Source organism: Anabas testudineus, chromosome 15 (genome assembly GCF_900324465.2).
Source record: "Anabas testudineus chromosome 15, fAnaTes1.2, whole genome shotgun sequence".
Classification (NCBI taxonomy): Eukaryota; Metazoa; Chordata; class Actinopteri; order Anabantiformes; family Anabantidae; genus Anabas; species Anabas testudineus.
The window spans coordinates 281,278-307,459 of NC_046624.1; the positions used below are offsets into that span (position 1 = coordinate 281,278).

Genomic DNA, 26,182 nt, shown 5'->3' on the forward strand with positions numbered 1-26,182 from the left:
CCTACCTCTGGGCAACAGCAGAGTTTTATGATTTTTGCCTTTATGCACTACCACGGTGAATCTGACATAAAACCATCAAGATGTGATTAAAGTGTAGACTTTCAGAGAGATGCTTTGTGAGACCTTCACTGTTGTCTCCATTTTTGCTTGTTTGTGGGTCTTTGATAGGAACATTTCTGTAACAAACTTCTTAGGACCACTGATTAGATTAATAAGGCAGTAGTTTATTTTCACTTGCGCAAGGGAACATGCAATCCTCAGCACAGCAGCTGACAGAGGCAAAACTCAAACACAAACTCTTTTTATAGATGCAGATGGGAGGGAGATGTTTTTCTGTTTTTTAGTATAGACATAATGGAAGTTGTGACACTGCAGTTGATTCTCATCTCGAAGTGAATTCGATGCCGGAGCATCCTATCCACCTCCCTAAGATAAAAGGACTAACTAACTCACTAGGGCAAAGGCAAGAGTCACTTTAATCAACCAACCAACAATCCAATTTGAGCAAGCTTTAGGCAACAGTGAAGAGGAAAAACTCCCTTTAGAGGAAGAAACCTCCAATATAATCTTATATCTAAATATAAGCTTTATAAAAAAGGAAAGTTTTAAGTCTAGTCTTAAATGTGGAGAGGGTGTCTGCCTCCCGAACCTGAACTGGGAGCTGGTTCCACAGGAGAGGGGCTTGGTAGCTAAAGGCTCTGGCTCCCATTCTACATTTAGAAACTCTAGGAACCACAAGTAAACCTGCAGTCTGAGAACGGAGAGTTCTGCTTGGAAGATATGAGGTCTTTAAGATAAGATGGAGTTTGATTATTAAGTGCATAAGTTATAGTAAATGGCATTTCATGAGGGAATCAAATGTAAAAGGGTAACTCTTTGTACACATTTTTTAACAGTCTTTCTGCTGTTAGTTTTTGTCATCAGTAACTTAAAAAATGTTCTGTTGGGTTGAGATCAAGTGATTGACTTAGCCTGTGAAGAATAGTGAATTTGTTTGTCTCCAAAAAGTCTTGAGCTGCTTTGTTTAGGGTCATTATCTGTCTGCACTGTGAAGTTGTGTCCACATTTGTTACAAGTGGGTGAATGTGAGCAGACAGTGTAGCTCTGTACACCTCAGAAATCATTTTGTTAATTCTGTCAGCAGTAAATCAATAATAAATGTCAGTGAGCCAATTGAGTGCCATTGCATTGGCAACCATAAGTGCCCATACCATAGTACTGCCTCCACCATGATACCGGATGTGGTGGCTTTGAATCATGAGTGGTTTCTTTCCTTCACCATACTTTTCTCTTCCCATCATTCTGGTATAGGTTTCATCAGTCCAAAGAGTCTGAATCCTGAATATATTTTAGGCATTTTATTAATCTAAACTGGCCTTCATCTTCTTGAATGTTACCAGTGTTTTGCACCTTTGAATTTATATTTATCTGTTGGGGTTAGATTGTGACAGGGATCCACCTACCTTTTCCAGAGTATTCTTGACTTCTCTTGATGTTCTAAAGGGGTTTTTCTTCACCAAGGAAAGGATTCTGCCATCATCCACTTTGTCTTCCGTGGTCTTCCAGGACTTTTAAGCTTGTTGAGCTCAGAAGTGCTTTCTTTCTTTTTAAGATTCTACCCAACTGTTGATTTGGTCACAGCTACCCTACCTACTTGTAGGTTTTTGCTCTTTTGTATATTAATGCTGTTGTTTTTTCAGTCTACTCATGGCCTCCTTCACTTGCATCAGCATCATGGACTTTATATTGGTAGCTATAACAATAATATTGTTTAATTGAATTGTCTTGCTATGATAATACAAATATTATACTATCAATATGTAGATTTACATAACTTATTTATAGCCTCTATCTGTATGTATATTTTCTTTCTTTGTCTTCTTCTACTACTTATTAACACATTCATACACATTCATTAATATTACTAGTATTGAACAGTTATTAATTATAGTATAATAGTACTACAATTACGCCTCACTTCTCCTTTAATTTTAATTACAAGGGAGCTGGCATTGTTGTCCTGATGAGTACTAATCTGAGGGACCACAAGTTATCAGCAGAAGTGGTTTCAGGGCGGGTGACCAAAGACCTAAGACCACTATACCTCTCACCCTAATAAACATTAAACCACATACATTTATTTTGTTTTATTATATTTATGTATTTACCTATTTTCTTCCTAAACCCCCGACCCCCACCCTCAAATTCTCTGGCACCTACTAACCAGATACAAACATACACTGTTTATTGGTCACAAAGGTATTTTTGTCTTGTACTTGTTGTTGTGTTGCTTAATTTCTGAAGTGTACAGAATTTTGTTTTGAATACATTTTTTAACAAGCCATATATTTGTAAAAGCTGAACATCTGCACTTTAATCACATCATTTCAAGTGGACTGTGATGGTTTATAAAGGCAAAATCATAACAAACTATGTCATTGTTCAAATATTGTCCAAATACTTCTGAACCTAACTGTATCCCCAGCCTCAGAGCTGCAAGTTTCCAGTGTGCAGTTACTCGTCTGACCAATCAGGCCAGTGTTTTGTCTGTTGCTAGTTGCTGCACTCCTTCCACTCACACACTGAGCCTGGTTCTGCTGGCGTTTTTTTTCTGTTAAATTAGTTTTTTCTCTCCACTATCACCTAGTGCTGCTCAGGAGGAATTTATTAGGTTTTGTATAGAATACTGTAAGGTCTTAGCCTTACTGTGCAAAGTGCCTTTAGATGTAGTTAAGGTCCAGGCATGGACAGTACATAATAAACATCTGTGTAAGAAAACAGCTGGTTTGTTGAACAGCTACAATCCTCCAGACTGAACTGCCCAAGTGCATTTCAGAAAGAAACATCCAACACGAATTTAAAGTTTAGCTTTTGACATCCAAGAAGATGAGAGACTTCTCACAGGAAAAACTCTTGAGATGTTGAATGAATTCAACAAGGGTAACTGATCTCTGTCAACCTTGCATATTAAACTAGTGACTGATCACTGTTTGACAGGAGAGCTGATATCTCACACCACTCATATATCTTGTAAACATACGTTCCTCTGCAACATTCTCTGCAGTTGTAAGGACTATGCCAACCAAAACATGGTAGTTCATCTAGGAACAACATATAATCACATTTAGTAAACATTAGAGTCCATATTATGAATATTTAAACATTTTGAAAAAAAAGTTCTACAATATCAAATGTATCACAAAAATAACAGTTAGTGGAATGAAAGAAATCCAAATTTGATGATTACATTCAGAACAAATGAAGAGACCAATCATGGTGCTACTCTTCTAGCACAGGTGGAGGAGACAGTTTTAGTTGGAAGTTCTCTGCTGCTGGTTGACTGGAGATAAGAAGCCCCATCTTCTCACCGCTGTGTCCATGTGACAGTTCTGAAAGGACGGACAACTAGGAGAGAGAGAGAGAGAGGAAAATAAACCCAACAAGTAGGAATGGAGATGATTTAGTACTATGACTACTCTCCATAGATCTACAGGCTTGAAGGATTCATTAGAGCTGGAAACATCTCTGTTCATGAGTTCAGCATAGGCCACAGTCATGGTTTCCATGGAAGGACACCACAGTGGAAGCATGTGGGATAATGTCAGGGTGTCTGTCTGACTGAAGCTCGGAAGAAGCCGAGCGATGCAACAAGTCAGTGAAACATCAAAGTAAATCTACCGACTTTAGAGATACATTTCTAAGTGGCCTAATTGAGCAGCTGTGGAATGACATGAGTCCTTCACAACAGATGTCTTCTTGTTTAGATCTAGTCCACAGCTACAGGAAGAGTTTGAGGGTTTCACTGACCTTTTCCACTAGCACTTTGTATGTTTAATGGGTGTGGTCAATAAACGACTTATCATCTTAGAAATATTGTGTTTGTTGATCTTTGTGAAGATGGTTTGTGATGACTAATTAATGCAGAAAACTACAAACTACCTTTTTCTCAAGCAGCATATTTCTATTACTGTTAATAAAAGGATGTTCTTGGGGCATCTAGCATTTTATAGACTTCACTTCACTCCTCAAGAATCTGAGATCGTAATGAATTTATTACTAATGTGACTTTTACTCTTGCACCATTATATTAAAAATAGTTATTAAATGATGTGTGATGAAATCTGCTGCCTTTCTGTAAAAGAAAATCTAATGCATATACACAGTGTCCATACCCTGGATGGTCCTTTGTATAAACAGCGCAGCTGATCCCAGGACTGTTCCTGCTGAAGGTCCAACGTTGCCTCAACAAACATCTGGACCGCAACAATGAAAAAGAGCAACAGCCGTTAATGCATAAATCTTAAAGCACAATTCTATGACAGCAGCACAAAAGACATAATGACCTGAGTTGTACCAAACTGGAGTTAAGCGTAAACATCTGACATAATAATCTTCAGCAGAGCTAAAGATGGAGGGACAGCAGCTGTCTTTAGTCTGATGTCATAACTCTTACCTTTTTCCTTCCAGTCTCTGCTCCTGCATCATGATGGACTGATGTCAGATGAGTCTGAGACACAGAGAGGAGCACAGTATTGTTTGTGGATTGAAAGTTGCATTTTAATAGTAACAAATGCTAACAGTAGTAAAATGAAACTGCTCTGTGGCCTGAGGTCTCTTCGTGAAACCACACTCCATACCACCTTATTTGTAAAATTCAGAATAACTATGAGACTAAGCACTGTTGTCCGGGACTTTAAACATCCCAGAAGAGATCAGAAAGAGGACAACGAGGGGATGTAGGGGAGGCAAAAAACAGCAAGGAGGAAATAAAGAACGGAGAAGAGTGATGCGCAGAGAGAAGGTGAGAAGATTCAAGCCGCATCTCCCCTCTGTGATTATGGGTAATGTGACAATAAGACAGTAAGATGGACGCACTGACAGCTCTGGTGAGGATGGACAAAATCTTTGCAGAGTGTAGTTTAATGTGTTTCACAGAGACATGGCTACATAATGGTATTCCTGACTCCAATGTTAATATAGACGGTTTCAGCACCGTGCACTGGGACAGGAGGCGAGAGGAGAGTGGTAAGAGGAGAGGGGGGGGGCTCTCCGTTCTCATTAACAACAGGTGGTGCCATCCTGGTCATGTAACTGTGAAAGAGCGTGTACACAGCCCTGATATTGAACTTCCCCCCCCCCCCTGGAAAAGTCGGATCACAACCTGGTACATCTCCTACCACAATACACACCTTTGGTTCAGAGGCAGCCTCCCACCATTAAAACTGTAAAGAGGTAGACAGAGGGGGCACACCTTGCCCTGCAGGGTTGCTTTGAAGAGACAGACTGGAAGACTCTCTGTGACCCTCATGGTGAGGACATTGATGGACTGACAGACTGCATCTCTGACTACATCAATTTCTGTGTGGACACCCACGTACCCACTAAAACCATTTGCTGCTTCCCTAACAATAAGCCCTGAGTCACTCAGGACATCAAAAAGAAGGCATTCAGATCAGGAGACAGGGAGGCAGCATGGAGGGTCCAGAGACTGCTGTCTGTTAGGATCAGGGAGGGGAAGGAGGCTTACAGGAGAAATCTGGAACAAAACATAATAACACCAGGGAGGTGTGGAGGGGCATGAGGACCATCACTGGCTACAAGTCCAGCAGCCAGGACACTGTGGGGACAGTGGACCGGGCACATTATGAAGGCTTTCGAGAGGCTGATCCTGGAGTCCCTCCGACCTCTGGTCAAACCCTCACTTGACCCCCTCCAGTTTGCCTATCAACCCCATATTGGAGTGGATGATGCCATCATACATCTGCTCCATCGCACCTAAACCCAGTTGGACAATCCTGGGGGCTTAGTGAGGATAATGTTTTTTGATTTCTCCAGTGCATTCAACACCATCCGTAGGATGTATTAGAGGTGAAGACGTCACAGAGTATGGGGGAGTGGTGGACAGTTTTGTTGACTGGTGTGGACTCAACCATCTTCAACTGAACATTAATAAAACAAAGGAGCTGGTGATGGACTTCAGAAAATCTGGGAGTCCTGTCATCCCTCTCTCTATACAGGGGGAGTAGGTGGAGGTCGTGTTCGAGTAAAAATACCTGGGAGTGTACTTGGACAAAAAACTGGACTGGACTAAGAACTCAGCAGCACTGTACAAAAAGGCTCAGAGCCGGATGTACTTTCTGAGGAGACTCAGGTCCTTCAATGTCTGCAGCACCATGCTGCGGATGTTTTATGAGTCTGTGGTTCCAGTGTCATCTTCTATGCTGTGGTCTGCTGGGGCCGCAACATGAAGCTGGCAGACATTAACAGACTAAAAAAACGATTAGGAGGGCTGGCTCTGTTCTGGGGGTGGAGCTGGACCCTCTACATGTTGTAGTTGAGAGGAGGATGCTGTCCAAACTCCTCTCAATCCTGGACAATCCCTCCCACCCACTGCACAGTTTGTTGACTGGACAGAGGAGCACGTTCAGCCAAAGACTTATTAACATTAAATGCTCCACAGAGCGCCACAGGAGATCCTTTCTACCTGTGGCCATCAAACTGTACAATTCCTCCCCCCTCTGTAAGCGGTGGGGGAAATAATAGTTGTGTCATACACTTGCTGTCAATCCACATAGAGTATATATACTGACCCGATTTTGTTTGTCTATTTTACAATATTCTGTATTGATGTTATTGGTTATGTGTATTTATGTTGGTGTTGGATCTTTCCTGGTTGTGGTTCCTTTACTTTCTGTCTGTGTTGAGAACAATGGTAATAAAGCAAAACAATTTCCCTCTGGGATTGATAACGTTTTTTGAATCTTGAATCTAGAATGTTGTTCACAATGTCACAATGACCAGAACGAAACACTAAGTCAGTTTAAACCAAACTAAACAGAATTTCAAGCTGCTATTGTCGGTCATGGAGCTGCAGGAGCAGCAGTGCTATGTGCAGAGGAGCTGAAGAAGTGGGGGTGGAGCACAGATCAAACGAGATAAAAGTTTGTTAAAGGTATTTATATAAAATAAATATGCTTCGATCATAGCGTGCCATATCTCATACTGATCACAACTACTCATACTAGGCGAGGAGATTCATACACATCACTAATCGTTTCAGGAAGAAAACTAAATGACCATCTCCTTTCTTTTGGGTAGTACAAACACACACACCTGTGCCAGAGACGTGCTGCGGCCTCTTTTTGCATCTGTGACAGGCCCACTCCTTCCTCCCTGGCTGGACGAACACTTGTAACAGGTCCACCGCCGCTGCCTCTCTGAAGCACAGCCCCACCCGCAGTCCTTCTGCTGCAGGCACTGGAAGTGGTACAGGTGGCCACAGCTGTAAAGACGTGTACACACTTTAGTTAATGTCTTCTTCCCATGTCTTCCTGTCAAATACATGGATGAAGGAGCCTGAGATATTTACAGAAACTGGAGTTATAAAACACTACACACTGAACAACTGTGCTGTGTGTGAGTGGACCTGCCTGCATTTTTTCATTCAAGCACTGCGTACTATGATAAAGTTCCAGCAGCTACACTGACAACATTTCTCCATTCTACCAACAACTGGCAATACAGGTTTCTTACAATGTGCATTTAGATTTTGAAACTTGGCCAAGTGTATATATAATGTAATGTGATTTTATAGAGCCCACACTATGCAAAATCCACTTACTGGTCATTTTGGTACATTTCTTTGACTCTATGGTGCATGTAGACACACATCAAGGATGTTAAAAGTGCACTCCGTCCTTTTTTTTCCATATTTTCTGGTTTTGTAGAAACCACTCCCTAAATGGTCCATTTAAAGTTTGCACTAGGGACCAAATCTCTGCTCAGGATCCATCCATGCCCACGATGCCCTAGAGATATTGTGTGAAACTTTTTAAACCAAAACAAAACTGGTCACTTTGGAAATGCTCTGTTCTTGCACATTTTTAGACTGTGCTGCTCACTATAATCTACACAGCTTTTCAGCATGACATTCACCCGCTAACACATCATACATTACCGCTAAATTGAAAACTACGTCTTTGGAAAGTTTCTTTGCGCAGGGTAAAAGAGCCAGTGAGGAGACATAAGAAGAGTCTATGACTTAAAAAAAAAGAAAGCTGCATTTCACAGACAGTACCAGGCGTCCTACAGGATTTATTGCGACAGGTTGTTCCCACGGACCAAGCCCGCACTGCAGAATATGCAGCGACCAGCTCACTAATGAGGCAACAAAGCCTTCAAACCGCTTCACCACTTCATTTTTATCGGCAAAAATCTCATTTAGTTTGAAAACCCCTATATATTTATAAAAAAATACCAGTTTTCGTATCATTTTGTTGTATTTAATCTATTTAAAGTCATATTCATCTTTTGATGTCAAACCCAAATGTTGTCAGTCTACAGCAAAAATAGAAGGAACTTGCCACAGTGTTCCAATGCTTTTAGAGAGGAGTGTAAATCATCATAAAGAAATTAATTTGTGCTTCTCCTGTACTATATAGATTCAAATCACGATGTTAACTTTCTGGATACATCATAAACCAAACTAGTAAATCTTTGGGAGTCGTTTGATAACATTCACCCAAATTTTGTGTGCATGCTGTAAACACAATTATGGAGTTTTAAACAGTATCTATGTACTGCACTGCTTTCCACAGTATCTTGGACATATGTAATACCTGAGAGACACTCATGTACTGAGTGAAACGCCTCCAGTTACCTGAACACAATGATCTCCTCAGCTGTACTCTGCCTCCTCTTGTACTGCTGGAGACAGATATTACAGTAGTCTTGTCGTGGGTGCAGTCCTCTTGTGACAGCAGAACGCAGGTGTGCCAGGGACCAGTGGAGATCATGGTTTAACAGACAGGTGGTGGTTTCAAGTAAAGTCTAGAACATTAAACGAAGAAGAAGAAACGCCTTTATTTGTCATTTGTTACATGTTACAGATGAAATTGGTCCTCTGCATTTAACCCATCCCCCTGGGGGGAGCAGTGGGCAGCTACATACAGTGCCCGGGGAGCTAGCATAGAGTGTCTCGCTCAAGGACACACCTTCTGTATTTCAGGTCAATGATTTACTCATTGAGCCACCAGGCCGCCTCAGACAGCAGTACTAAACACTGAGGAGTATTCGTAATTACAAATCTATTCACAAACAAAACTAAACAACTTTGCGTACTGACAGAATAATTAGTTCTCACAAGACAAGACTCAATCAGAGAGTGACAGATGCAGCATTGTCCCATTTGATGTCCATTTAATACAGGTTTACATGTAATAACCAACTGCCTGCAAAGCACTCAAATAAAGTTGGGACAGAGACCTATCTACCACTGTGTTACATCACTTCTCCTGTTAATTACAGTGTCTAATTGTTTGTGAACTTCCTGGAAAAAGACTTATCCCAAAATGCTGTGACATTTGCTGGCTTTTACACATCTCACTAAAACAGTCCAGATGGTCTTTTTTTGTCTTTGGCATGGATCACCTGGCATCTGTTTACCCCAAAAATATGATGAAAAAGCTTGTTTTGAAAGCTTCCTAGTTTCAGTCCATCTGACATCTCGGCAGTATTTCTGCACAGACTTGATGTTTGGCTTCCTCCTTGCAAAGTAAGTCATTATGTTTTATAGTAAAAGTAGTTTATAGTAAAAGCTAATATCACTCACTCAATAGTGTAACAAGATGTCTCTATGATTCAGTTTTTTTTAACCAGTTTACTTGTTTTGAAACACTAGATAGGACACCTCTTAATTTAGTGCCATTGTAATTGGTATCCAGTGTAGGATTGGACTGATAATAAATGTTTTAAATACATGCATTATGTGAAAGAAAAGAAAGAAATCAACCTCAAATAAGATTTGTAAATGTAAAACTCCACCAACATTGGGTATTCATGCTGTTTTTGACCAAATATGTGTGAATTATTCACTGTGTCCATATTATTTTGCGGCAGAAGTTATTAAACAAGAACATTTTCATATTTAGGTACTTGTGCATCACAGGACATTGCATGCTCAGAGGCCTCTGGGCAGCCGCAATCCCTGCATAACAGAGTTTTTCCTTTTCCAGGGTTATTAATTCCAAGAGTTTACATACTTTTTTCACTCGCACTATGACATTTTTATAATTGTTGTCAATGAGACATGAATGATCAGAATTATTTTGGTGTTATTATTTTAGACACATCATACTTGTTAAAATTCTTGACTTTGATAAAGATCCGATCACATTTTATGACAAATTAATGAAGAAAACCAAACAAAACATACTTTTTCTTGCCACTGTATATATATATATATATATATATATATATATATATATATATATATATATATATATATATATATATATATTATTATTAACTTCAAATCTTCAAGACAACAATGTAACAGGGTGGATCATCTAACAGCTATTTATCTCTTATTATATATATCTCCTGAGCCAACTTTGTCCACTGTTGACAGTCTCATAATGTAGTATACACTCAGTGTTTAGATTAGATGCACACACACAGTTTTACCTGTTCATAGTTAAAAGTGTCCAGCATCCCCAGAATGAGGCTTTGGATCTCAGCCAGCTTTCCTTTCCCATATACTGGGTCCTGGGACACAGAAAACATCCAGAAAGCAACACACGTCACAAATAAAAAGTACAGAAATAACATCCATTTGTCAAACACACATTAGAGACCTGTCTGACACATACTGTGAGTCTTTAATAGTATAAATAAATACATTCAGAAAGACTGCACAAAAGCCCCACACCTGCAATATTCGTTGGATGATAGCAGGCAGCGAAATAAAGCTGCTCATACAGTTGAGAATTTTCATCGTCAGCTCCTTCAGCACTGAGACAAACACAAAGATTATTATTATGCTCTTCATCAAGAGAATTGCCAGTAACACCAGACACCATTAGATGATGATCTGTGCAGTAAGTAAGTGTGTGTGTTTACTGTCAGAGGTGTGTTTGGGATTGGGCCCCTTCACTTGTTTCTGAGAATCCATCATGGTCTCCAGAAGTGGAAACCACAGAACCTGTGAGTAAAATAAAATCACAATGAATGGAAAGACCTTTGTCCCGTAACCGTGGACATACCAGTGTCCATGGTTATGTCAATGTGTGAGGACACACATTGACATGAAGCATTCCCTAGTCCCCTACTCGCGAAGGCCATGTTAATTGATTTTTAATTTATTACATGTACTGCCTTACGCTAACCCTAAGCATCACAACTGACCCTAAACATTACTCTAACCCTTTTAACCAAAACCTAATTCTAACCCTAACCCTAAAGCCTATCCTTAACACTTATCGCTCTTTTAGCACTCTTCTCAACTGACTAAAATGTCCTAACTTTCAAAAATACTGGTCCTCATGATGATACAAACACACATACAAATGCACACTACCTCTCTTTGCTGCAAATCGAGGTTCTGAGAGCTTCGGTGACACAGGGCAATGATGTTATTCAGTGAATCCTGCACTCGGGTCAGTGTCGACCTGTGGCCTCTCTCTTCATCCTCTCTTCTGTCTACTGCTTTAGGTCCTGTCTCACTCTCAGTAGCAAGGACGGACAGGTTTTCCTTCAGCGTCTGCACAGAATAGAAAATCCTTAATAACAGATTTATGTTACTCTTACTACATTTGAGTACTTCAGTTTTCATCCATGTGTACTTGTTACCTCTAACAAGACCATAAACGCTCCATGAACATCTCCCTTCTTCTCCAGCAAATAGGCTGTGGCCTCATTGTGGTGGTACTTCTGTGTTATCTACAGAGACAGATGTGGAGAGAAAGAAGTACATCAGGCTTGTGCTGCAGTGAAAAGGAAGACTCCCACATCTTACCATCTCCCCTTAAATACACTGTCATTAATATAAGCAGAAATATTATGACACTATTGTGATACAGCACTTGTTTCCTTTGCATCTTTCAGACATTTTGTTGGTTAGTTTTCTTTACTTTCTCTAAAGTACTAATTAATCATTTTATTTTTATTGATAAAGCTGCAGAGACCATAAAAAATATTTCCTGAAATGCTGCATTTAGGTACAATTTTGAGGTACTTTACTTGAATATTTCCTTTTATGTTACTTTTACTTCACTGCATTTGAGAGGAAAATAATGCAAATATTTAGGCAGACAGACTTATTTACTAGTTTTGCAGATGTAGTTTTTTTTAAGAAGATCTAATCAGTGGTGATGTGTTAGAAAACACGTCAGTTTTCAGAAAATAAAATGGTTCATATCAACTCCACCTTTACCAGCTTCTATTTGTTTCACATCTAATAACCACATGTTGTACCTACTGTAGAAAAAAACACATTCAATGACCATAATCAAAGTACATTAGATAAAGTACTTGTATGGCCTCCTCCAGTCTGTAGTGTTGAGAGGTCTGGAGGAAGCTCAGAAGCTGCTCAGGAGCAAACCGGCACAGTAGGTCCAGCAGAAGCTCGTAGAGGTCACGTTCCAGTAGGAGCATTGTCCCTGAATGATGACTATCCCTGAATAACAGAGCAGGACATAAACATGGAGCAGAGAGAACACATTTAGAAGAAACACAGGATTGAGTGTGCTTCATAGGTATAGCAGGGTCACAGCAGGATGTGCTGCATACCGTGGCTCCAGAAGGAAGCTGAGGAACTGGAAGAGTAGCTGGTCATCCTATAGAGAGAAAGAGGAGAGAGTTAGAGTTTTCAGAGAGCACTTCCAATATAGAGTGCATCCAGAAAGTATTTACAGCACAGCACCGACGCTCCCCATCTAACCATCAGAGGTTCTGCAAAGAACAACGGGAGAAACTGCCCAAAAAAAGCTGTGTCAAGCTTGTAGCATCATTCTCAAAAAGACTTGAGGCTGTAATTGGTGCTAATGGTGCTTCAACAAAGTATTGAGCTAAGGCTGTAAATACTTATATACATGTGATTTTGTTTTTTTTGTTTTTTGTTTTTTTTTAATTTAGAAATATTTCAAACAAATTATTTTATGTTGTCATTAGGGGGTATTGTTTGTAGAATGTTGAGGAAAAAAATTAATTTGAACAATTTTGGAATAAGGCAGTAACATTACAAAATGTGGAAAAAGTTAAGTGCTGTAAATACTTTCTGGATGCACTGTACATATCAGTCCAAGTTGCGGATATTAGATTCGTACTTGTACTCCAGTATTATGCATGCTTGTACTAAGTACCATACGCAATACTGTCCATATTACTGCATATATTCAAAATACTTATGCTTATAAGTAGTACCACAATTCAATCTGCCCTAAAATCAGACATGCTAGTTGCCTCTATGATAAAACATTTTTCATTAACTGTAATAAATGTCACTTAATAAAACAGCTTCACCAATGAGTATGTACTGGTAATGATAGTCTGACCTGATTATATGGTATTTATGGCAATACCCACTGCTATTAATCTAAGAACAGTCATATCATATTAATGATATTCATAATATTTTTTATAGCCTTGCCTATTAACAAGGCTGCACCTTCATTCCAGTTGACCTTTGATATGTGTATAATATTCTGAACATCCTCACCTGCACTAGCAAGTCTTTTTTGATTTCACACAATGGGCTCAACATTTAGAGAAAAATCCATTCCAGGTAGTGCACATCCCTGCCTAATTCCCTGCTTAATAGAAAAAGAAGCCTTTAAACCACCACCACCACACTTTTCAATCTCCCTATAGAACAGAGATTCCCAACGCCCAATCTACTGCCCTGCTTGTTTTCCAGTTATCCCTGCCCTATCCACTGTTGATTACCTGGATCAGGTGTGTTCAGTCAATCAGAAGCTGGAAGATACCATCTCAGGGAAGGTGGAGTGGGTAAAGGGGAAGCAAATTATTATCTTCCAAACTTGGTTTTTGGATAGGCTGAACCCACCTGATCCACCTAATAAGAAGTAAAACCGTGACATGTGATGCCACACATCACCTAATTCAGGTGCCTTAATCAGGATTTTAGTTCTAGTTCAAGTAAGTATTCACTAATACTGGTTTACTGTAAGTTTCTGGAGTTTTGGTTTCCTTGACTTAGATATTCTTCTTGCCTTGTACCTCACTTTTACGTCGCTTTGGATAAAAGTTTCTGTCAAATGACTAAATGTAAATTTAATGTAAATGGAACAGTTGGTAGCTGGTGGTATGAGCATGTACTAAAAATAACTACAGAAGTTATTTAGATCTTACCTGAAGCTCCGAGATGATCTGCTGCACCTCTTCAGTGAAGTGAAACACCACTAGGTCAGCTGACTTGCTGGGGTCAAGAGTCACCAGCTCCTGTGAACATATGTTGGAGAACTTGTATGCTACCCCAGTAGATTCTGACTCAAATTCCTCCTGGATCCTGTACAGGCTTATCAATTACATACAGTATCCCCTCAAGATCCTCAAGGAGTAGCTCAAAGACATGGCTAGGGACAATGTCCTCTTTCCTACCTCATTTATTTTGCAACCACTTTGATTCGGTCAGCACCAGAAATTACTGGATATCCATGTGCCATGTGTGTCAATTAATTTTTTTCCCTGACTGTGTATATATATATATATATATATATATATATATATATATATATATATACACAGTCAGGGAAAAAAATTAATTGAACCCCAGCTGATTTTGTAAGTTTATCCACTAACAAAGAAATGATCTATAATTTCAATGGTATGTTTATTTGAACAGTGAGAGACACAACAAAAACAATAATAATAAAAAAACAAATCCAGAAAAACGATCCTTTGTTGCCTTGGCAGTGTGTTTTGGATCATTGTCATACTGGAATACCCAACCACGACCCATTTTTAATGCCCTGACTGAGGGAAGGAGGTTCTCACCCAACATCTCCCGGTACATGGCCCAATTGTCCTGTCCACTTGGCAGAAAAACACCCCCAAAGCATAATGTTTCCACCTCCATATTTGACGGTGGGGACGGTGTTTTTAATCATTGAAACTCCAGGATGTGAGACCTTGCATGGAGCTCCAGACCGAGGGAAATTGGCAGTTTTATTTATGTTTCTTCCATTTGCGAATAATCGCATCAACCGTTGCTACCTTCTTACCCAGCTGCTTGGTGATGGTCTTGTATTCTATTCCAGTCTTGTGTAGGTCTACAACCTTGTCCCTGACATCCTTGGAAAGCCATGGTGAAGAGTTTGGAATCTGGATTGATTGATTGCTTCTGTGGACAGGTCTCTTTTATAGAGGTAACGAGCTGAGAGGGCTCCCAGTGTCAGCTCGGTACCTGTATAAGATACACCTGGGATCCAGAGATCTTGCTGACTGATAGGGGATCAAATACTTCATTCATGAAAATGCAAATTAATTTCTAACTTTTTTTAAAATGCATCTTTCTGGATTCTTTTGTTTTGTTGTGTCTCTCACTGTTCAAATAAACCTACCATTGAAATTATAGACTGATCATTTCTTGGTTAGTGGATAAACTTATAAAATCAGATGGGGTTCATATATTTTTTTCCTGACTGTATGTAGTGACCTGTATGTGTTGTAGTGCTTTGTTCTTGATCGACTGTTTCTCTTCAGGGCTATAGCCAGGCATGGAGAGCAGATTGTGGATATAGCTGAAGACCTCCACCTGTCACACACACACATGCACACACAAACACACACACACAGCCAATATATTAATATTATCCACGAGTATAATGGTTTCTTGGTTCGATAAACCTAAGGTGTCTGTTACCTCTCTGAGGGGGTCCCTCAGGTAGCAGTCAATGATCCTGTGATACAGGTGTTTCTTCTCATATAAAAATTCACAGATTTGGTAGCTGGAGGGTGAAACGAAATGTAGTTAAATGTAGTCATTTACTAACTTATATACCATAAGTTACAGTTAGAACTTCTCACAGGGGGTTCAACTAACCAATGTCCACAACATAGAGCAAAGATGTGAACTCATACACCCTAAAAGTACTAAGAAATATATAAAAATAATGATATGATATTAAATAATAATATTAAATTACTTAATAATAAATAGATCTATTATATGATAGATTTTACAATTACTCAACACAATAATTCAAAGAAAATGTATTTGGTTCTGGTCTTTGATCAGCTACTCACAACTTTGCCTTCTCTGCCAAAGCCAGCAACTTTTCTTCATTAAACTCGACCACGCCCCCGACCTGCAGCAGCTCCAGCAGAACCTACAAACCAGTCACAGCACAGACAATGACATCATCTAGCGAATGACAGACTGCACCAAGAAGATAATGGTACAGTCCTGAATTCAATCCTCCTTCATGAAGGTGATGTTGTTTAGTTAGCTTTGGTGAGGTGCTGATTCAACTGTATGATCCTTTTGGAGACACTGATTTCTGCTGAGGTTGTACTGCTATGTGTACACTTCACCAACCTGCTGCCTCTCAGTGTGACGGGAGTCATCATCTGGACAACACAGGAACTCCAGAACCTGTAAAGATAATGAGGTGAAGGATATACTGATGAAACTGAGCAGTGCATAAGTATGTTGTCTACAGGAATTTTAACTGATGGTTATATTAGTTTGGGTAAGTTAGTAATCCAGCAGCAGTAAGGTACAAGACGAACAAAAAATCTAAGCAGAGGAGAAAAACAAGTAAAGTGCTCTGGGAAGAGCTGTTTCTGTTTCATGCGGTGTATGTGCAAGATTCTTTTTTTAAGATTTAAGTGCAGAAAAAGTTGTGGAATGGTTCTGTTTTCAGCAGATTTTTGTGAGTGAGGCTGCTCTTTATTCTAATTTATATTTTATAAGGTGTTTTTGTAGCTTTAAACGGCTTTTCCTGTCCTCCTGTCCCAACTTTAATGAAATGTGTTGCTGTATTTAATTAAAAATCAGCAGATTTAGCTTTTGTGAGCCCATACAAATATGATGCCTCTCTATAACAGCAGCCAGAAGTCAGCTATTCTAATGAATTATCTGACTGTTAATAACATATTTGGGGGATCTGATTACCTGATCAAAGAGCTTTCTGTTCACAAAGAGCGTGTTATCTGGCTTGGCCAACTGTCGCGCTAAAAAGGTGAAGAGTCCTCCCACCTGGGAAGGAGTAAAGTCTGGATTGTCCACCATCACCTAGGTAACCAGAAAGACACATTAATGATCAGAGCTGTAGAAAAACATCTAACAACAGTGAATGCCATCTTATTTGCCAATGGACTGATGCCAGTGTACAAAGATTGCCAATAAATCGGTGCATCCCCAAAGTTGTTTCTGTCCAACATAACCAGATGACAAGGTCACCCTGTTTTGACATGTAACCCTTGAGGTGAATGGTGGATAAAACGCAGTCTCAGTGTGTTGAGTAATACTATGATATCAGGGAGTTAAAAAAAAAAGACAAATAATGTGATGCTGCTGTTTTTGTTTAGATATACTCTCTGCTGGAAATGGATTTGAAGATAAAAAGCATATAAGATTACTGATCCTCTCTTCATGATGGTCTTCAGCAATCAATACTTCTGTGTGAGCGAAACATGTTATTGATTGTTGTGATCTTACCTGAAGTAAGATGTCCACTATCCTCTGCTGGTACTCAAGGGCCTGCTTGTCATTCTTAAAATCTTCAAATGTCTACAATGAAGTGAGAATCAATTAATAGATGACAGATAAAGCCATGAATGAATGTTACATGCAAGAACTGGAGACACATACAGTCGTTCAAGATGCTAAACATATATTTCCTAGCGTGTCAACAGTTCTAATGATATGAAGACATCTCACCATGGCAAGGACATTGAGAAACTCCCTGGTGTCAAAGTGGAGGAGAGTACGAATGAACGGGAAAACCTCCTCCTCCACTGATGACTCGGCTGAATGGAGATGGATCAGGAACTCAAACACCTGATATGCACACACACAAACATACACACACAAGTCAAGAAAAGAAGCATGAACAAGGTACACTTTTACATGCTGTTTAATAATGAACTACTGGCATAAATATTGATCTGCTCTGTTGGATCAGTGTTTCCCGTAATCAGAATCCTTAAAGACTAGACTTGTATGCCTCTGCTAACTTGGCTAAGGGGTAGCTGTGGCTCAATAGGTAGCGCAGTAGCAGTTATCTCCCAATCATAGGATTGGTGGTTCGATTCCCGGCTGCCACGTCACATCCCAAAGTGTCCTTGGGATGATACCCCCCGGTGAGTCAGGTCAGCTGAAAGCAGCTCTGCCATCGGTGTGTGTGTGCTTGTGTGTGTGAATGGGTGAATGAGATGCAGTGTTGAATACCAGCTAGGTAGAAAAGCGCTATATAAGTGCAGACTATTTAGCATTTATAACCTGTTCCTGACATACAGCTTTGGGATGAACGTGTGCATACAGTATAAACACCGCTGTCCACGAGAATGTATGTGATGTTTTAATGACAAGACTAAAAATATGAGTATTAGTGGCTGATAATAAGTCAGTGTTCCAGACTTTATGGGGGCACTGGCACTATATATATTTGTAAGAGAACATAGTCTGACAGTGGAGCATGATGTTCAAATAAACAATATCTACATACCTGGTTCTTGACTTGAACTACAAGGTCTTCTGGAATATCTCCTAGTGGATATGCCCTTCCTGCAAGGCAACAGCTATATACACACACAACATGCACAAACACACACACACATGCACACACACAAATTATCATTTATATATTGCATTAACAAAGTTTAAAATTCAGGTTACATTCTTTGTGTATAATGTTTATGTCATAATAATTATACTGTGACCTCTACCAGCTGAGTGCACTAATGATCAAAAGAATCAGTCAGTGAACCTTACCTGATGTACACAAGAAGTTTGTTTCCCATCACCACTTCCTTATCTAAAAACCAGAAGAGTTATAAATTTGAAAAAAATGTGTTTTAAATGTTAAAACGTTTTTCCAAGTTTCTGTACTGCATGAAGGGAATGCCAGCCTTACCTGTAAGGTTCCTCCCCTCCCTAAGTGGTGGTCCAATCACTGCAAAGAGTTTCTGAAAAATACAAATAAGACAAAACAGAGGGGTGGGTAGTCAATTAGTCAGGTACTGCTCGGCATGTGATAGCTGATCAAAAGGATGTATATAGAAATATTTAGAAATATATTAACCGACATGAATTAAGAAATACAATTTATTAATTTCCATTAATATAAAAATAATTTTACTGACTATGATTCATTTTGAAGTATGTGTATTAATTTAAACAAAATTAGAAATATAATATATCGTATGTATGTGTATTAATTTAAAAATATATTTATTTTAATTTAGAAATAGGATCTATGGATTTCTGTTAAGTTAGAAAACTCACCTCCATAGGTGTGATGTAATCATTCATGCCGCTGTTGAAAACATAGATCATTGCATCATAGAGTTGATTCTCCCAACACACTTGAACTACCTATAAACACACAAAGACACAGAGGACCGTAAATAGATATGATAAACCCAAACATGTCTGTTTTCTAGCAAGTCCACAATAGCTTTTTTTGATGCTGCTGAACAGTGTGGATGATATTATTACACTCCTTACTTCAACCACACCCACACACACACCTGCTGTATGTCCAGGCTGGTCACATCCAGGTGGACTATGCATCTTTCCAGGCTGTCCATCATACCATTGCCATGGTAATGGGCCAGAAGGTCTCTCATGATAGGTGTGGTAAGGTGACCAAGGCGGTCCACAACAATGTACGACTCCAAGGACTCGAGGAAGACACCCTTAGCAACCATGTTCTCCACCAGCCGAGCATACAGCTGGTTGAACAGCACGTCGCTGCCCACACAGATACACACAGAGAAAAAAAGAAGAACACACACATGAAGCATTTAATCTGTGTGGGTGTGCTAACATTAAGCTATGAATGTACGGAATGATCAGAAAGGGGAAATAAGTTAAAAAAGCACTGTGTGGAGCAGGTCACTGACAATAAGTGTGTGAACTGGGAAACTGGACTATTCTGTTACTATCTTGATAAACTCTTTGTCACACCAGAAACAAACACAACCATTTATTCATCCTGGTGTGTGTGAAACCATTGACTTGTTAAAAAAGCCCATTAAGTACACTACGGTATTTAGACATACTTACGCCCTCTGTAGCAGCAGGCAGTAATCCACCAGCACTGGAACCACATCCTGAACATCGACACAGAGAAAAATAGAGACAGATTTCTAAAATTCTTGAATGAACCATGTCAACTGACTACAAAAAACACGCAGCATTCATACATACATACTCACAACTACAGGTACAATCCAAATGTACTGTCGGCCTGTTATCAGAGGAAGTAACTAAGCAGATTTACTGAAGTACTGTACTGGTACTACGGCTCTCTTTGTGTCTATCCACAGCTTCTCTATTGGGTTGAGGTCTGAGCTCTGACTGGGTTTGACGCAGCTCTCAGTCATAATGCTTCCTCCACCATACTTCACCTGTGATGATGTTTTCATGTTGGTTCATGGTTCCCTTTTTACACCATACTTGGTGCTGCAAACAATTCAACCTTAGTTTCATAAGTTCACATAGGGTTTTCCAAGCATTGTGAAGAGTCAAGCTGGTCTTTGGTAAACATCGGGTGCAGTCTTTTTAAGTGAAATGTGCCACATGCTGTGTGACCATTCCTGTCAGTACAGTACAGTGTTGTTTAAAGATCTATCATTAGGCTCTTTACAGGAAGTCAGACAACTCAGAAGTCTATGGGGCCCTCTGACAGATGACAAATAAAATGTAATAAAAACAGTTATTACACTACTGAATGTCATATCAAGTTTTACACTCACATCTGCACTTAAGACATTATAAAGATGGACAGGTTATGTTAAGCACTGGTCACCAAAACATGTAAAAATAGCAACTTGGCATTATAGCACTTTTATGAGATATAAAGTATTAATTACTGATATTTAATTTAGGGGTGTTGGTACTTGGTTTTTTGGACTTTGGACAGAGTTGTGCTTACTAGTTTGCAATAACTGCTTCCAGTTTTTTATGATATGTCAGATATGAGATTGATATCTGTTTTTTCAGCTCACCCTCACAGAGTCAGAAAATCCCAAATATTGAGCTATTTAATAAAAAAATGTTGATTATGATCACTCGATTTCTGCTGTCTGAGCTCAGCTGCTAATATTCTGTGATCGTGCTTACAGTAAGCTGAGGCAGGCTTGACACTGTACAGTGGGCTGTCTTACATGGAAGTGCTGCTCCATCACTTGGATCCTGCCTTGTTCTGGACATTTCTTTAAAGCATGCTCTGCAAACTGGAAAAGGATCTCCACCATCTGAACACACAGAGTTGTACCAGTCAACACAATGAAGTACTACACTGTCCAGGGTAGGTAGATTTAATACAGCAAGAGGTGGTTTTCTGTTCCTACCTTGTCAGCTACCACTCCCTTCCTTTTGACTGGATCTCCAAACAGACCTGAAATAAACACAAGTCACACATTAGTGTCACGCTGTCCATTAGCAACAATTAATCATATTCTGATTCATATATTATACATTTCATAAAACTGACACGAACTAATACTGTATTCAAAGTCCTAGTGATTTTTATATGAGCATTAATAAAGCATGTAAAAAATATTAAGTGACTAATCAAACTGCATGTTGTGTAAAACTGACTTTCTAAGTACAAGTTCAAATCATCAGATAAATACAATTTTTTTGAATATTTTTTCTAATTTACATTTAGTCATTTTACAATGCAATGTAATTTCTTTTATGCTTTTATCCTTTAAAAAAAATCTACCTATCTACCTTTTCACACATAACACCTGAAGTGCTATGGGCTGTTTTAGTCCTGCTTCTATTTTCCTTTCATATTTCCCAATTGGCCAAATCACCCATGATTATGGAGTCAGTATTTTTTGCTATGCTAATGATAGTTATACATTCTAGTAAATAGAGATTCTACTTTTCATAGGCTTTCTTTTAACTTACTGTTTTTATTTATTTTCTTTGATTTTTACAAGAGTATTTGTTGTCAAGTGTTGAGACACTTGCTGTGAGACTGGCCTTTAATAAATTTTGACTTGACCACAAACTCATTATTACAACAGCTACAATATGACTGTGATGAACAGGCTGCATTTAGTAACAGGCTGCTCGATGTGCGATGTGCATTTTACCCACCAACCACAGCCTTAGCAGTTCCCTCATGGAAGGACCAGGCCAAAGCTAAGGCCTCCACAAAATGCTCCTGCTTCAGCAGGTAGTCTATACGCTGTACACACAAAAGTGAAGAGTAAAGATTATATAGATAGATAATATAGATAGTAACATCAGGGGCAAAGAGAGCAACTACTTATCTACTTATGCGAACTACATGAAGTACAAAGAAACTCAAAAAATCCATCTATTCATTATTGATTTTGATTATTGATTGTAGTTAAAAACCAGTTGAATTTATTGCAATCAACATGTCACATATACAGGCATTAAAGATTTATAACAACATTTAAACCTTGAGCTATTAACACATGGTTAAGAAGAAAAGCAGTTAAATATCAACATCAATAAACATTGTACTTTTACTTCAACATCTTTATATGGCAGCTCAGTTTGTCCAGTTAATAATTAGGCACGTTTCTGGAGTAGGTTTATTTAAGACAGAGAACACAAAGCAGTGTTTTTTTTTTAAGATTTTTGAATGGCACACATGATCTGACCTTCTGTCATGTTTATACAAGTGTTTTTACAAAAAATGGCCACAGACTATCTGACTGTCATCACACTCAGATTACTTACTGTATATCCCTCGTACTATTCTGTGTTGATGTACAGATTTGTTGAATTCCATTGGTGTACATCTGGTTTATAAGTGTTTCTTAAACAAAGGTACAGCCATGCTCTGACGAGCATCCTGTAATCATTATGTAAGCATAATGTAACACTGATAAGGTATGACACTAACTGTAAACCATTCTTCCTAATGAGTGATCTGTGCTGCTGACCCAAGTCTTTACTCATACTGTGTGTACAGTATCCAAGTCATACATACCTCCCTCCAGTTCCTCAAAGTCATAATGTGAGCTGACTGCAAGACAAGACAACATCTCACTGTTAAATAAAACCCACCACCACGCTCGCACAAGAAACTTGACTTTCACATTGAATTTCAACCTGTGGTCTTCTCTGAAGAGGGATTAATTATGGATATGCAGCAGTGTATACAGACAACAAATGGAACATGTAGTACAACACAGTACCTTGGTGCCCAAATAGACAATCTGTCCTGCGTAGCTTGACACTGACTGGTAGCAGGCCTTTTCTCCCACTAAAGCCTGGAACATAGACATGCTATTAGACACATGCAAATGACCAGTCAAAGTTTACTGCATTTAAAGGCCATCACTAATGAAGCTTCAAAAAACAGAATGTAAGCCAAGAACTTGGATACTATCTCTAAGGTGTCATCCTAAGCTGCAGCCCTACACTGCTACTAATTACTCAGATCGCAACGTTAGTTATTTATGTATAAGTGTCTAAATTGCTTAATTAAGCTCTATTTTTGAACTAACAAATGTGAAGTTTGTCCTCTGATCCTGTCCCCCATCAGCTAATCCCTCACCAGAGCCTGGGAGACATTCCCTCCTGTGGCCAGCGATTTAAAATGTCGACTGTTATAGACCAGTTGCACCTGCTCCAACTCCAGAGTCTCCAAAATCTCTTGACTGGGCCGGTCCACAACCTGCAGTTTTTCATGGCTGTCTACCAGGACCAGCGTACGACTGTTGATCCACTGCTTAGACAAAGAGATGCGAGCAGGTTACAACATACTTTGCACTAAAAGATACATGTTTGACGCAAACATAAGGGTTGAGGGTTTTAATTACACAAAACTTTACCTGGCAAACTCAATTAAATGTTGGACCAGACACATAACATGTACCTAACTGTCCATGCTGCTGCAAATTCAGCCAGTTCATATGTACATGGGCACAACCTCTGCTTCACACATAAAATCTGCCTCAATATTAAGACAACTCTTCCAATTCTCAGCTGGAAGAATCACTGTCTTGAGTTAGGTACTTACGCTCAGGCTGATGATGTCACAGCTGAGGTGGAGTTGTCTTTGTTTAATGACATGGATGGTGCCTGTCTCCTCCTTCTTTACCTGAACAATGAGTAATACAGGAGAAAACTTAAAACATTAAACACTACTGTTTCCACTAAACACTTAAATGAAATATTACATTACAAAGCTATACTGCTACACTGACACGGGCATATGTATAGTCACAACACTAAAGGATTGCATGTAGCTGAAGGAAGAGAAAAATGTAATATGCATATTCGCAATGATGGCCATCATTCTACTTTCCCTATCCTCAGTCTTTTGTCATGAACATGCACACTTGTAAAAATCTTATTAGAAACACATATCAATGGCTATCATTGTTCATTAAAAGAAATCTATCTAATTCCTAGCCTTCAACCCCCCATTACCATAACATGGTTTCCCACATACCAGCAGGAAGTGAACTGTATCTCCTTTGCAAAAAGCCAGGATTGGGTTGACTGTCTTCTGAACAGGAACAAACTGCCAGGCCAGCTGAGGAACACTAGAGGGATCAGACTAGTGAAAGATAACACATGACATTAGTAATTCGTCTTAAAGCACTGTTTTAATTGCTCATTGTCGTGACTGTGAAGATTCAGTAGAAGTCATCCAGGTCAATTGATGTTCGATATGAACTGGACTTGTTTTAAGTTGTTGCTGTTGTGCTTTTACATGGTAATACTGTAATTGTGTAGTTGGACTCAGTTTGGGCCCAAAGGATCAGCATAAAGAAATACAGACCTTGCTGTAAGGGAAAGTCATCCAGACTTTCAGGGAGGGCTTTAGTCCAATGACCAGAATCTGGTGAAAGAAACCCAAAAAGTTAAATACGCACAATTGGGTAAATAAGCAGAGAATGGAGGAAAAACACAATGAACTGAACTGTGTTTGTGTACCTTAGTGAGAGAGGCCATAGCCAGCAGGGAGTAGTGTGTGATGGGATGGTCTCTCAAGTCTGGAGGAGCACGCAGCGGTTCAATACAGCACACCTCCCCTTTAGAACCACTGAAGAGACACCGGGAGTCACAGGATCGCATACCCATCACCCTCCTGGAAAACAGAGAAAAACACAACACTGACAGAGATACTGAGGGTAACCCATGCAAATGAAAAGCTGGCGGAGGAAAAACTGATGCACACCAGGATCATACCCCTTCCCAGGGTTATGAAAGTCAAACTCACTAACTAGTGAGTTTGACTTTCACATGACAGCTGTCATCATAAGAATGCTCAGAAAATTCAATTGTAGGAAAAACTAAAATTGATAACTAAATCCAACAAAAATCCACAAATGAGTAAAATTTAAACTGCAGTTTAACATTTACAATAGCTGCCAAAATGAAACATTACAGTTTTTCTTCTTTCATTTTGAAGGTTAAATAGTTGAATCATTTTCATCGAGAATTACACTGGCCAGCACACACTTTGCAGGTGGCATATGACATATAAGATTCACAAGCGCTGCTGCCCTCTTCGGGGTCCGAGTTCATTAAAGATGGACTGAGGTAAACCTATGTTGAACAGTTCCTTGTGGTGACATTTCACATCAACTGCTTAATGGGTGATGGACCAAGAGTTTAAACGACTTATTAAAAACAAACTAATTTTAGCTACCTGAAAGCCAGCTCAAAAACGGATCCTCCACTGTCATTGCACACTGCAAGGGTTGGGTCATCTGTGAACTAGAGACACAAAAATCCTTTATAACTGCTTTATTTTTTTAAAGAAGTTTCTTTGCTGTCCTAAAGACAGGTAACTCAGAGGATGACTGTGCATGTACCTTTACATGCAGTATAGCTGTTCCTGGAGGGTGGGCATCAGTGATGGTTCTCAGAAGTTTCCCATTGGCTAAATCCCACATCGTAATCTAATCAAGCAGATAGAAACACATATGGCATGAGTAAGGCTGTTCAGGATTTGAAGCTGAATCTTTACTATCTTTACTAATAGATATATAAAATTCCCCACTCGCTCCTTCCTTCGAGCACTCTTATTCCTTCAAGCTCGGGTCCTCTACCAGAGGCCTGGGAGATTGAGGGTCCTGCGCAGTATCTTAGCTGTTCCTAGGATTGCACTCTTCTGGACAGAGATCTCAGATGTTGTTCCTGGGATCTGCTGGAGCCACTCTCCCAGTTTGGGAGTTACAGCCCCCAGTGTTCCTATCACCACGG

The 26,182-nt window shown here is 39.4% G+C and overlaps 1 protein-coding gene across 2 annotated transcripts in view; it reads right to left on the reverse strand.

Moving 5' to 3' along the window:
- Nucleotides 1-2,228: 2,228 nt before the first annotated feature.
- vps8 (VPS8 subunit of CORVET complex) overlaps nt 2,229-26,182 on the reverse strand; it is a 46,739-nt gene continuing 22,785 nt past the window's right edge. The window contains exons 8-45 of one of the 2 annotated variants that reach the window (XM_026355186.1): nt 25,792-25,878; nt 25,626-25,693; nt 24,908-25,061; nt 24,753-24,812; nt 24,420-24,527; nt 23,985-24,065; nt 23,589-23,690; nt 23,158-23,232; nt 22,950-22,985; nt 22,082-22,172; nt 21,322-21,368; nt 21,136-21,225; nt 20,033-20,079; nt 19,495-19,717; nt 19,250-19,339; nt 18,879-18,930; nt 18,737-18,779; nt 18,471-18,543; nt 17,684-17,803; nt 17,462-17,533; nt 16,916-17,035; nt 16,337-16,393; nt 16,045-16,127; nt 15,662-15,746; nt 15,455-15,553; nt 14,149-14,238; nt 12,568-12,614; nt 12,310-12,454; nt 11,629-11,718; nt 11,357-11,539; nt 10,900-10,981; nt 10,709-10,791; nt 10,465-10,545; nt 8,660-8,829; nt 7,114-7,282; nt 4,454-4,507; nt 4,173-4,253; nt 2,229-3,405 (exon numbers count right to left, since the gene is read on the reverse strand). In XM_026355186.1, the coding sequence (XP_026210971.1) occupies nt 3,280-3,405; nt 4,173-4,253; nt 4,454-4,507; nt 7,114-7,282; nt 8,660-8,829; nt 10,465-10,545; nt 10,709-10,791; nt 10,900-10,981; nt 11,357-11,539; nt 11,629-11,718; nt 12,310-12,454; nt 12,568-12,614; nt 14,149-14,238; nt 15,455-15,553; nt 15,662-15,746; nt 16,045-16,127; nt 16,337-16,393; nt 16,916-17,035; nt 17,462-17,533; nt 17,684-17,803; nt 18,471-18,543; nt 18,737-18,779; nt 18,879-18,930; nt 19,250-19,339; nt 19,495-19,717; nt 20,033-20,079; nt 21,136-21,225; nt 21,322-21,368; nt 22,082-22,172; nt 22,950-22,985; nt 23,158-23,232; nt 23,589-23,690; nt 23,985-24,065; nt 24,420-24,527; nt 24,753-24,812; nt 24,908-25,061; nt 25,626-25,693; nt 25,792-25,878 (3,564 nt within the window). In that variant the 3' untranslated portion in view covers nt 2,229-3,279. Of the gene's footprint in view, nt 3,406-4,172; nt 4,254-4,453; nt 4,508-7,113; nt 7,283-8,659; nt 8,830-10,464; nt 10,546-10,708; nt 10,792-10,899; nt 10,982-11,356; nt 11,540-11,628; nt 11,719-12,309; nt 12,455-12,567; nt 12,615-14,148; nt 14,239-15,454; nt 15,554-15,661; nt 15,747-16,044; nt 16,128-16,336; nt 16,394-16,915; nt 17,036-17,461; nt 17,534-17,683; nt 17,804-18,470; nt 18,544-18,736; nt 18,780-18,878; nt 18,931-19,249; nt 19,340-19,494; nt 19,718-20,032; nt 20,080-21,135; nt 21,226-21,321; nt 21,369-22,081; nt 22,173-22,949; nt 22,986-23,157; nt 23,233-23,519; nt 23,691-23,984; nt 24,066-24,419; nt 24,528-24,752; nt 24,813-24,907; nt 25,062-25,625; nt 25,694-25,791; nt 25,879-26,182 lie in introns of both variants that reach the window. The other variant, XM_026355184.1, reaches the window with a different exon arrangement.